This window comes from Paramisgurnus dabryanus, chromosome 2 (genome assembly GCF_030506205.2).
Source record: "Paramisgurnus dabryanus chromosome 2, PD_genome_1.1, whole genome shotgun sequence".
Taxonomy (NCBI): Eukaryota; Metazoa; Chordata; class Actinopteri; order Cypriniformes; family Cobitidae; genus Paramisgurnus; species Paramisgurnus dabryanus.
In genome coordinates this window covers 52,389,929-52,402,544 of record NC_133338.1, presented here as the reverse complement: position 1 = coordinate 52,402,544, position 12,616 = coordinate 52,389,929, and the positions used below count along the sequence as shown (strand labels likewise).

The window sequence follows — 12,616 nt, the reverse complement described above, 5'->3', positions numbered from 1 at the left end:
CTAACTTCAGAGGTTGAGTAGATTTATCTTTTTCCTGATGCAGCTGCATTTAGAAAGCTTGTAAAATTGCCTAAGTCTCAATGTCTTTTGACTTTTTTTGTCAAAAAAGCACTTAGGCAATTAGTTTAGGAAGGTGACGGTATTGAAATAAAATCATGTTATAACTTTAGGTAAACTTCTGCAAAGAATCAATAACAACAGAGTCCTTTTAGAGTAGTTTATTTTGTGAAAACAAGCAAAACAACAAGTAAACATCTTGGTTCAAATCATAGCTAAAGCGTATCAAAAACTACACTGAGCTAATGTGTAAAATGTGTACAATATAATGTATGCAGTGTTAACCCCAGACCTGCAACCAAACCTCCCTTCACATAGCGGTGATCCATGATCGCCGTCTCCCCCGGTTGTCTTTAGGAAACAAGTTGAGCTACAGGAACAAATTTCACCACTTTATATAATGCATTTAATTTAATATATTTTTGAGTACTAAAGACAGCTCTTTTTTCTTTGTAAGTCTGAAACTTCTCCAACATGAATGACAGCGGTGCAGCTTCTATCCAGTATACAGTCACTTGTGTTTGATCAGCGTCACAGACTCAATAAAACGCTTTCCACAATGTGAACACTTTCAGGTTTTTTTTCCAGTATGGTGAAACAGGAGATGAACTTTGAGACTTCGTGCCCATTTGTAACTCTTATCACACAGATGGCACGAGAAAGGCTTCTCACCTGTATGAATTCGTATGTGATACTGAAGATGTCCTCGCTGTTTAAAACTCTTGTCACATTGCGGGCACCTGAAAGGTTTCTCTCCAGTGTGAACTCGTATGTGATTCTCCAAATGCGCTTTTTTTGAAAAACTCTTCCCACAATGAGGACAGGTATGAGGCCCATCATCACTGTGAATCCTCATGTGAATATTAAGGTTTCGTCTTTGAGTAAAACTCCTTCCACATTGAGGGCAAGAGAAAGGCTTGTGGTCACTGTGACTTATTTTATGTTGTTTCAAGGACTCTTTACATTTGTAAGTCTTTTCTCCAGTGTGAGTCTTTAAGTGAAAATCAAAACTAATTTTTCGTAAAAAACCCTTATCACACTGAGGGCAGGTGAAGGTCCCCTCACCATAGTGACATTCAAAATGTTTCTTAAGGTGCGTTTTTTGCCTGTAAGTCTTTGCACATTTAGGGCAGCTGTAGGGCCTTTCTTTAGTGTGAGTCTTTATGTGAGCATCAAGATTTTTTTGTTGTTTAAAACATTTATCACACTGAGGGCAGGTGAAGGTCCCCTCACCATAGTGACATGATTCTAAATGTTTCTTAAGGTGCGTTTTTTGCCTGTAAGTCTTTGCACAATGAGGACAGGCGTATGGCCTTTCTTCAGTGTGAGTCTTTATGTGAGCATTAAGATTTCTTTGTCGTTTAAAACATTTATCACACTGTGGGCATACAAAGGTTCTCTCACCAGTGTGATTTAATAAATGATCCTTAAGGTGGCTTTTTCTTGTGCAAGTCTTTTCACACTGAGGACAGGTGTATTGCATTTCACCTGTGTGAGTCTTTATGTCAACATTTGAATGTTCTTTCGGTAAAAAACTCATGCAAAAGAGAGTTTGTCTTGAGGTGAATCCTCATCAGTCTGTGAGCAATTGAATGTGCAGCTGATGTTCATTCTCCATTTCATTTTGTTGTTGACTGTCCTCTTTCAATTCCACCAGGCCTAAAATGAACAAATTAACATAACAATTAAATTCAACTTTGATGCTCCTCCTTTTCTATTTGTGGGCAAAAAAACTGTACTGTAACTGTGACTGTATTTCCCATGTTTTATATGTTATGATCCTGATCAATTTTACTAACAAACAGCAATTATCCATCTGCTATGTAAAACAACCGCATGGAAACGAGGAGTATAAATATTTCTCAAATTTCATGTGAAGCTCATCAACAGATCTGAAAAACATACGTACCGGCATGGCTTGAAAAGTGAAGTAAATCTCCTTGTTTCTTGCCTTGTATCAATGTTGACCCTTTTGAAACTAGTGTAAAAATATTTAACATTTTTATTTAGGTTGCTTAAGTATTTTCTTTATAGAAAAATAATAACAAAATATTTTTTATCGCTTTATTTACCTCACACAAACGCCTCAATCTTCCCTCAACCGACAGACGAGCTGCAGGCAGCAGCACCGCAACTCTAATGACGTCACTGCACGACAGGCTCCAAGAGGCAAAATAAAAGTACCTCATTTCAATCTATGTTCAATATTTGCGAAATTCAAGTAAATTAATGACTTATTTTCCACACCAAAGAAAATATACAAATCATACATTTATTGAAAAAATAAATATATTCAAGGTTAAATAATATAAATTTGTCAAACGATTACAATATAGACTCTACCAACGAATAACACTGCATCTTAATTACGATTAAAGTTTACATAACAAAATAAATAAATGACATTGTATGAGACATAAATCACAAAAATAGCCCTTAAAATACTGATAGATCTTAAAATATTGAAAAACTTTTACAGAAGTTGCTTGCTGGTCTTAAAAACAAACATGACAACTAATGCAGACTGATTTATAAGCAAATACCATAAGAGCCAGGGCACACATTTATAGATAAAATTAACTGGAAAGTATCCTAATCTAGTTAAGTCCTCCAGGGAAGCTGTATGTATACATTTAAAAGAACACTTCTCTCCAGTATACAGTCACTTGTGTTTGATCAGCATCAAAGACTCAATAAAACTCTTTCCACAATGTGAACACTTTTAGGGGTTCTATACAGAATGGACAGACAGCAGATGAAATTTAAGACTTTCTGCCTGTGTGTAACGCTTATCACACAGATGGCACAAGTAAGGCTTCTCACCTGTATGACTTCGTATGTGATGCTTAAGAGCTCCACGTTGTGTAAAACTCTTGTCACACTGTGGACACTTGTAAGGTTTCTCTCCAGTGTGAACTCGTATGTGATTCACTAAATGCGTTTTTGTTGTGAAATTTTTCCCACAATGAGAACAGGTGTAAAGCCCATCACCACTGTGACTCCTCATGTGAACATTAAGGGTTCCTCTTTGTGTAAAACTCTTTCCACATTGAGGGCAAGAGAAAGGTTTTTGGTCAGTGTGGCTTATTTTATGTTGTTTTAGGGACTCTTTACATCTGTAAGTCTTTTCACACTGAGGACAGGCGTATGGCCTTTCTCCAGTGTGAGTCTTTATGTGAACATTAAGATTTCCTAGTTGTTTAAAACACTTATCACACTGAGGGCATGCAAAGGGTTTCTCATTTGTATGAGTTACTATATGATCCTTAAGGTGCTGTTTACATATGTACGTCTTTTCACACTGAGGACAGCTGTACGGCCTTTCTCCAGTGTGAGTCTTTATGTGATCATCAAGATTTCTTTGTCGTTTAAAACACTTATCACACTTAGGGCAGGTGAAGGTCCTCTCACCAGTGTGACTTTTACTTGTGCAAGTCTTTTCACACTGAGGTGTTTCACCTGCGTGAGTCTTTATGTGAACATTTGAATGTTTTTCAGGTGAATCCTCATCAGTCTGTGAGCAACTGAAAGAGTTTTCTTCACTTATGAAATTGTGGTGCTGATCTTCATCCTCCATTTCATTTTGTCCTTGAACTTCCTCTTTCATTCCCATTAGGCCTAAACGAACAAATCAACATGAAATTAAACCTCAATTTAATCTCAAAATACAAAAAAAAAGATTATTGGGATAAATTCTGTCATTTCAACTCCATCAGATGCAGATGACTGTAGGGATGGACAGTATCGACATACGCATGAATTAAAGTGAAAAAATTATTTGGATTTCAGGCATTCGTTTATCTGACACTTTATGTAAACAGGCCAGACCAATAGCATTTTAAGGGGAGATGTTTTAAACTGCTTTAAAGGGGACATATCATGAGAATTTGACTTTTTCCATGTTTAAGTGCTATAATTGGGTCCCCAGTGACTGGTGACATACATCCGAGTGAAACGGCTTAAATAAAGGTAGGGCTGGACTTGAATTTGTCTAATGGTAATTGATTGGCTTGTTGGAATTTGAGTCATGTTACTAATTGCTAGTCCTGGACCCTGCCAACCTGCCATACCATATGACCGGAAGTAAAGAGAGATACATTTGAGGAGGGGAGGAGATTTGCGATTTCATTAAAGAAAAAATAGATTTTCAATGACACAGTTGGTGTAGGATTTTTTTTAGTAGCACACTGTGTCAAAAGCACCAAAGCTGTAAACTGTAAATAGTACAGGCTCCAATTATAATTTTTATCACATCCATGATAACACTGCCAGGCAATAAACAATGACAGTTGTGGTTAAACGCAAACAAAGAGCAAACTAGACAGAAATGATAATCGAAAAATACTCGCCTTTTGCAGCGCAGACTTCATATAACGTACACGCCCATCCAGCGAATCGTTTTAGAAATCTAATGATCCTCCCTCAATTTCTCTTTAATATACACACTTGGTTTCTCAATGAAATAGGTGCAGATATCTGGCCATTAACTTAATTGGAGGTAATCCTGTCACATAATTCACCCACTGAATGTGTACGGGTCAGCCCGTCGGCTGGCTCAGTTCATTAAAAGTGAACTTTTTCAAATGACATTCATGGTCCTGAACAGTGTGTGCCTTACATACTCAGATAAAATCATATTTTCTACAGTTATTGTTGTATGGGTTGTATTTGATAACATGAGTTAATGCATTAGCTAACACAAACTAACAATGAAAAATACTTCAACAGCATTTATTAATTTTATTTCATGTTAATTTTAGCATACTAATATAATATTAAAATGAAATCATTAGTTAATGCACCGTGAACATGACTGGCAATGCCATAACTGTATTGGCCTCATCAAAGATTAATAAATGATGAAAAACTCACTTATTGTTAGTTCATGTTATCTAATGCATTTACTAACGTTAACAAGTACAACCTTATCATGACACAGACTAACAAAACATATTTATCTAGCATTAGTAAACGGATCAGCAGTCTTTCTGCCTCCACCTAAACTCCACCCACTAAAAAAACTCACAATGTTTACTAACAGTAAAAGTGTTTATATATTATTACATTTAAGTCAAATTCCTCTTTACTTTTTAAACAGAGCCAAAAACTTTATGCTCTTTATCAGTCATTAAGATGGAACACAAACCTCTTTGTTGTTGAGTATGTTGAGGTGTTATTGTAAATGATTCAGGATCAGTCTCTTCTTTAACACACTCCATCATTACAACAGTGGATCAGAATAGTAGAGTAGTTGAATGTGTTGTGACAGCAGCTGCTTGTTTGACTTCTTCACAGTGAACTGTTGTGATAGTGACTTCATTGAAGTTTAAGATTGGTTGTTCAGCATTTACAGGAAAAGACCTGTGAAGATATACAAAAGACCAAAGATATAATTTATCAATTATATTTATATTTACTGTTTCCCTAATAAAATGTACTGTTTTCCAAATAAAATCATCCTAAACAATGTAAAGACCATTCTGTGAAAACAACCACATTTGTAAAATTTTTTTAAAATAAAGCCATACTTTGTTTCGTTTTATTCACCTCATACAAGCAGCTCAATCTTCCCTCAACCGTCGGACGAGCTGCAGCCGCAGCGCACCTCTGATGACGTCACCGCACGAGAGGCTCCAGGAAGCAAAATAAAAGTAAATTTTTTCCAATATTTTTTCCAATTTCGAGAAATGCAAGGAAAAATTAAGAAACTATCATCTACACCCAAGAAAATATACAAAACATGAATGTTTAGGTTAAAATATATATTTGCAATACTTAATATTCCACATTTGTCAATTACAATTACAATACAAACTCAATATATTAGTGCAGTTAAATTACATTTTATTTATATAGCGCTTTTCACAATTATTTAACTGTTTCAAAGCAGCTTTACATTAATGAAAAACAAGAAAAAACAGAAAAATCAGAGGACAACAAAAGTAGCAGAGTATAGCGACTCAGATTAAACCGTTACCGTACTAGTGAGTATTTTTTCATTTTATTTATTTAGTTGCACATTAATAAAACATTTCTGTAAATGCACCAGAAAGGCTATTTTCATCCATTGTCCTGGACAGAATCTTATAAGTCACCCTGAAAGCAAATACATTTCATAATACTAAGTTAAAACACGTACATTTAAAAGTAAATAAAAACATCACAAAAACATAAAATATACTTTAAATAAAACTAATAGCAGAACAATAGCGGGCAGCTAACCAATATCTAAAATTTTAATGTTGACAGAGCTAAGTTCTAGTTCTAGTTTTGCTGGAATTGTATTTCATTGTTGTGCAGCTTTAACATATAACATAGAAGGCAGACTGACTAAAATTACTCCGTATCAAGGGTATATTTCAGTCACCTCTTAACACAACTCTTGTAGGACAATGGAAAGATTTTCTTAACTAAGTGACTAAGAGGGGTAGAAGTTAAGCCATGAATGATCTTATACATGATGCAAACATTTGCGAAGTTAAACATATTTTCCTCAACAAATCATATTTTTTAAGTATTGAAAATTTACAGATTTCTTATCAAATACTTTAAGTGTACATATATACAAGGGCTCAGATGGATTTAGAGTTATTGAACTCACCTGGGACCAAGTTGTTAAACAATAGGTCATATGGGAGATAATCATAGAATGCATATAAATCTTAGATGCTTCTAATGACAAAATTATAGAGATAAAACTTAACCTGTTTACGAACCTTTTTGATCTGAGCTTTAAAGGTGAGTTCTGAGTCAGAATTCCAAGGTATTTAAATTGAGAGACTGTAACCTGACACAAAAGATCTTGATCTTTACTGATACTATTCTCTTTTAGCCATGCAGATACATTGACCATTGTATCTGTGAGATCATTAGCAACTCATGTGGTGCTATTACCACATAATAAAATGACAGTATCATCCGCATTCAATTGTATTTTAGCGCTAGAACATACAGAGTGAAGATCATTTATATATAAAGCAAAAAGTAAAGGACCCAAAATATACCCCTGAGGAACACCTCTAGATGTACCCAACTCACCTGACTTATATAGTTGTACTCTAACACACTGAAATCGATTATTTATTAACTTTCCCTTTTAAGTTGAGATCTAAAATTTTCCGGTTTACGTTATATTTGCCTGTTAGTTTTTTGAGCTAGTTCCAAATAATTCTTAGATTACCTCTTGCTTTTTTTTAATTATGATTAGGAAAAAATCTGCTGTAGCTTTCCTTCATTTCTTAACCACACGATTCCTGAACACAGTAAATCTATATCAATCTCAATTTACTTCAAAGTGAAATTTTAAGGGCATGATCCAGCTTGTATCATCTCAAATTAATGTAGTGTATAGTTCTAAATTAAGATAATGTCACCTTTTCAATATGTATTGAGTGTTTTATTCATTTATTTAATTTATTACTATTATTTCTTTTTTTTGTCTTTTTTATTCAGTTTGTTTAAATATACTTTAATATAGTTTTCTATTTTGCTCTTTTGGGGGGTGGGTTGGGGTAAAATATTTGTTTGTTCATGATTCTCCTGTATCCTGTATATTTTTGTAAAAGTTCAATAAACAGATAAAATATAATAATAATGTCACTTTATGTCCCCTTGTAGTCGATTATACAGCCACAGAAAAAAATGAAGAGACAATTTTAATGGTTTTCTAGATTTATTTATAGGTATATGTTTAAGCTTTTTTTGTTTAATTCCGTTAACTACTTTCTGCCAAAATCTAAATAAACATTTTCAAAACTCCAATAGTGCATAGAAAACAAGTTCAAATTCATTTGTTAGCTACAAAATACTAATGTTTTTTCAAGTATTCTAGAAAATTTTGTAAAAGCACAGATTTTTTGTCACTTCTTTCATGGGTCTCCTCATGCTCTCAGTCTTTTACATTTGCTTTTAGGTGACTTTATGTCACTCCAGAGGTTTGCTCGTTTTATTGCGTTCAACTATGGCTGTTGTTGTTTTTTATGGACTCAAATGGTCACAATACATCTAGAAACTGGAGTGGTCTCTTAATTTTTTTATAATAATAATTATTAATAATTAATATATTGCATTACATTATTAGAATTATATTGACACTGTGCCAGAGAGATGTGCTGCTGTAACTGCTCCAAAAGGTGGACATACCAAATATTAAAAGTTAAAAGTGGATAAAAGCAGTACGACTCACTTCAACATTTGTTGTGCTAAGAGCCAACATCATTATAAAATCATGATGTGCGTACAGGTCCCTAGAAACTCTGAATAAGGCTGAATTATTATTATTCAGGCTGAATAAGGTATTTAAAGGGGAATATAGTTTACAAATTACCTCTGTCTAATGAGTGCAAATCCATTGGTACGTCTACTCCAAGAGACAAAAATAATGCATCATGAAAACACATTTACATTTTAATGCATTTGACACTTTTATCCAAAGTAAGTTACAATACATAAAAAGCTATACATTTTACTATATACATTTTTTCTGTATTTCCCATCACGTGTTTGGACCTAAAGACTGAAGTTGATCTTTGTTCACTTTTTACAGACTTTTCTCTTCTCCAACATGAATGACAGCGGTGCAGCTTCTCTCCAGTATACAGTCACTTGTGTTTTATCAGTGTCACAGACTCAATAAAACTCTTTACACAATGTGAGCATTTTAGTATTTTTCTCCATTATGGTGAAACCGCATATGAACCTTTAAACTTCGTGCCAATTTGTAACTCTTATCACACAGATGGCATGAGTAAGGCTTCTCACCTGTATGGACTCGTATGTGACGCTTAAGATTTTCTTTTTGTCTAAAGCTCTTATCACACAGATGGCATGAGTAAGGCTTCTCACCAGTATGAATTTGTATGTGATACTGAAGATGTGCACGATATTTATAACTCTTGTCACACTGAGGGCACTTAAAACGTTTCTCTTCAGTGTGAACTCTTATGTGACTCTCTAAATGTGCTTTTGATGTGAAACCCTTTTCACATTGAGGGCAAGAGAAAGGCTTGTGGTCAGTGAGACTTTTTTGATGTTCTTTCGGGGACTTTTTACATTTGTATGTCTTTTCTCCAGTGTGAGTCTTTAAGTGAACATTAAGACAAATTTTTCGTATAAAACCCTTATCACACTGAGGGCAGGTGTAGGGCCTCTCATCTGTGTGACTCAGTAAATGTTCCTTAAGGGACGTTTTTTGCCTGTAAGTCTTTGGACATTGAGGGCAGGCGTATGGTCTTTCGGTACTATGAGTCTTCATGTGTGCATTAAGATTTCTTTTTTGTTTAAAACACTTATTACACTGGGGGCATGCAAAAGGTCTCTCATTTGTACCTTTAGTAAGGTGCTGTTTTGTACATGTGCAAGTCTTTTCACCATGAGGACAGCCATAAAGACTTTCTTTAGTGTGAGTTTTTATGTGAGCATTAAGACTTCCTTTTAGTAAAAAACTCTTATCACACTGAGTGCAAGCGTAGGGCCTCTTTACTGTGTGAATTGTTAAATGTTTCCTAAGATCCCCTTTATATATGTAACACTTTTCACAATGAAGGCACATGTAGGGCCTTTCAGTAGAGTGAGTCTGTATGTGAGCATCAAGATTGTTTTTCCGTTTAAAACACTTATCACATTGAGGGCATGCAAAGGTCCTCTCACCCGTGTGACATACTAAATGATCTTTGAGGTAACTTTTACTTATCAAAATTTTTGCACAATAAGGACAGGGGTATAGAATTACTCCAGTGTTAGTCTTTATGTGAACATATGAATGTTCTTTCTGTGAAAAAGTCTCACCATTAAGATGGCATGCAAAAGAGATTTTAGCTTCTGCTCTTTTTTGAGATGAATCCTCATCAGTCTGTGAGCAATTTTTTTCACTTATGGCATTGTGGTGCTGATGTTCATCCTCAGTTTCATTGTGTTGTTGACCGTCCTCTTTCAGTCCCTTTAGGCCTAAAACGAACAAATTAACATGAAATGAGCAAAAATCAAACTTCAATTTAAGCTTAAAATGCAAAAAATCACATGTCTTTACATGATCTTTACAACATGTGTGTAAATTAGGGGTGGGACAATATATCGATTGATGTCTAACTACGTGCGATGCTATCAACATTGAAAATGTACCAGGTTTGTACAAAACACATTTTTAATGTGTCCGTATACAAAGAAAAGCTTTTAATTTAAGCATCAAATGTTTAGGGTACTTGCAATGTTGGGGAAATATACTTAAAAGTATTGCATTACAATATTAACTACTTGCGTTACTTAGTAACTTTTCATGGAAAGTAATGCTTATGTTACTTTTGCGTTACTTTTTCTTACTTGGCTGAAGCTTGATCTCTTTCAGGCCTTGTAGGTGTTTTTTAGGATCGCAAACATGTCAAGCTCTGGCCGGCCATCTCCGTTTCTGACTCAAACTGTTCCTGCTCTGGCGCACCGAGTGTGTTATTCTACATTAATGTGTTCAGTTTAATTCAGTACATTATTTTATTTTTAAATTGAATTAATTAAACTGAAAAGTAACTCGCATTACTTTTTTTAAAAAGTAACTCAAATATTAATGTGTTCATTTATAAAGTAATGCGTTACTTTACTTGTTACTTCAGAAAAGTAATATTATTACGTAATGCGCTTTACTTGTAATGCGTTACCCCCAACACTGCGTACTTGAAATGTTACACATGTTACTAATATGTTGTTAATTTAGATCATGGCGCCTTTCCATTGCATAGTACCCCAAGGAGTCAGGTCGTGTCAGCTCACTTAACAGTTTCTGTACAAACACCCGTGGCATCAGTCGACACACTCCGCTGAGCCTCATTTAAGTCCCGTGCCTATTCTGTTTGCGCTCCTAAAACTTTCACACAGGTTAAAAGTAAAAAATATCCTAGTAAAGAAGTTTAGAGCCTGGTACCTACTGAAAAACTTTTTGTGGACTTAAATAAAGAGACAAAGTTGCATTAACCTTTTCCTGGGCATTTTGTTTTCATAGATATGCTGATATCTTGATGTATCATTATAAGACTGGCCAGCAACATACCAATCATCGCTGCATTTGTGATACTATCATCATCGCGTATCGCATCATATCAGGAGGTACAATGTGCATTTTCCATACTTTGTGTGTGAAAAGGGCTTTAGTAGACACAAACCTCTTTGTTCTTCAGGGATTATTGTGAATGATTGAGGATCAGTCTCTTTTTTAACACACTCCATCATTACAACAGTGGATCAGAATAGTAGAGTAGTTGAATGTGTTGTGACAGCAGCTGCTTGTTTGACTTCTTCACAGTATTTATAGATGAACTGATGTGATAGTGACTTCACTGAAAATTATGTTATTTAAGATTGTTTGTTCAGCATTTACAGGAACAGCCCTGTGAAGATATACAAATGATCAAAGTTATAAATTTATAGTTCAATTAAAAAAAGCTTGACCCAGTCTGTGAAAAGTCATTTAAAGTCATTTTTGGTGATTTACTGTTTTCTACATAAATCATCCTACATAATGTGAAGAACAATATAACCTTATCTTTAATACAGACTGAGAAAGATTATATCAAAGATTGAAATCAATGAATGAAAATCATTTGTAATTGTATTTCTCATGACTTACAAGTTATGATCTTGATTAAGATTTCAATTTTACTAGCAACAGCAATTATCCATCTACTATGTTAAAGCACGAGGAGCATGTATATTCCTTAAAATTTATTTAAAGCTCATCAACAGATTTGAAAAACATACAGACCTGAGTGGCTTGAAAAGTGAAGTAAATCTCTTTTGTTCACTTGTATAAACGTTGGCCCTTGTGGAACAACTCTCTCAGTACTTTACAAATAAAGTTTTACAAAACTGTAAAATTGTTAAACATTTGTATTTAAGTTGCTGAAGTATCTTTCTTTACAAAAATTCATTTAAAACATAATTTCTATCGTTTTATTTACCTCACACAAACACCTAAATCTTCCCTCAACGGACAGACGAGCGGCAGCGCAACTCTTATGACGTCACTGCACGACAGGCTCCAAGAGGCAAAATAAAAGTCCCTTTGGTAAGGACACTCCTTTTAACGAATTTCTTTTTTGGTGTATGTGGATGTATAAAAAAAGGGGCTTGATGGAATTATTTTTTATTATTTTTATTATTATTATGTTGTGTAAATACCATATACATAAATGTAAGTGGAGCAACCATATCCCTTATTTAAATTGTTTTAAAAATGAGTGCAAAAATTACTTATTATCCCTAAAATATCTATCAAAAAATATTCCATCCACCTGTGGCATTTATACATTTATAAATACTTTCCTTCTGATTATGTACCTATTCCTTTTATTGGGTAATTTTCTTTTTATGATTTTATCTAAATGTGCATACAACTGGGAGACACAATAATCTTCGTTGTTATCCCATACTTGATTGTGTAAATGTTGACTATATCAATTTAAAAATAACATATTTTTTACCTTCATATTGCTTTATGTTCTTATTTTGTTGTTATTTTGCTTGAGTCTGTACGAATTCTGCACATTTTCTGTATTATTTACACCCCTAATTCAAG

General features: G+C 34.2%; 2 protein-coding genes across 2 annotated transcripts; both read right to left on the bottom strand.

Annotated features, from left to right (window-relative positions):
• Nucleotides 1-12,616, bottom strand: part of LOC135743807 (uncharacterized) — a 112,841-nt gene that overhangs the window by 94,658 nt on the left and 5,567 nt on the right.
• Nucleotides 261-12,012, bottom strand: LOC135743809 (uncharacterized). 2 transcript variants are annotated; one of them, XM_065261672.2, is made up of 6 exons: nt 5,605-6,945; nt 5,204-5,418; nt 2,881-3,675; nt 2,130-2,252; nt 1,967-2,035; nt 261-1,716 (listed from the first exon to the last, which is right to left on the bottom strand). In XM_065261672.2, the coding sequence occupies exons 2-4, from the start codon at nt 5,277-5,279 to the stop codon at nt 2,248-2,250; spliced, it is 876 nt and encodes a 291-aa protein (XP_065117744.2). In that variant the 5' UTR covers nt 5,280-5,418; nt 5,605-6,945; the 3' UTR covers nt 261-1,716; nt 1,967-2,035; nt 2,130-2,247. The 2 variants fall into 2 exon arrangements, with proteins under 2 accessions (XP_065117744.2, XP_073669217.1); XM_073813116.1 differs by lacking the exons at nt 261-1,716; nt 1,967-2,035; nt 2,130-2,252 and adding exons at nt 11,205-11,429; nt 11,804-12,012 and having other exon boundaries at nt 2,540-3,675; nt 5,605-10,002.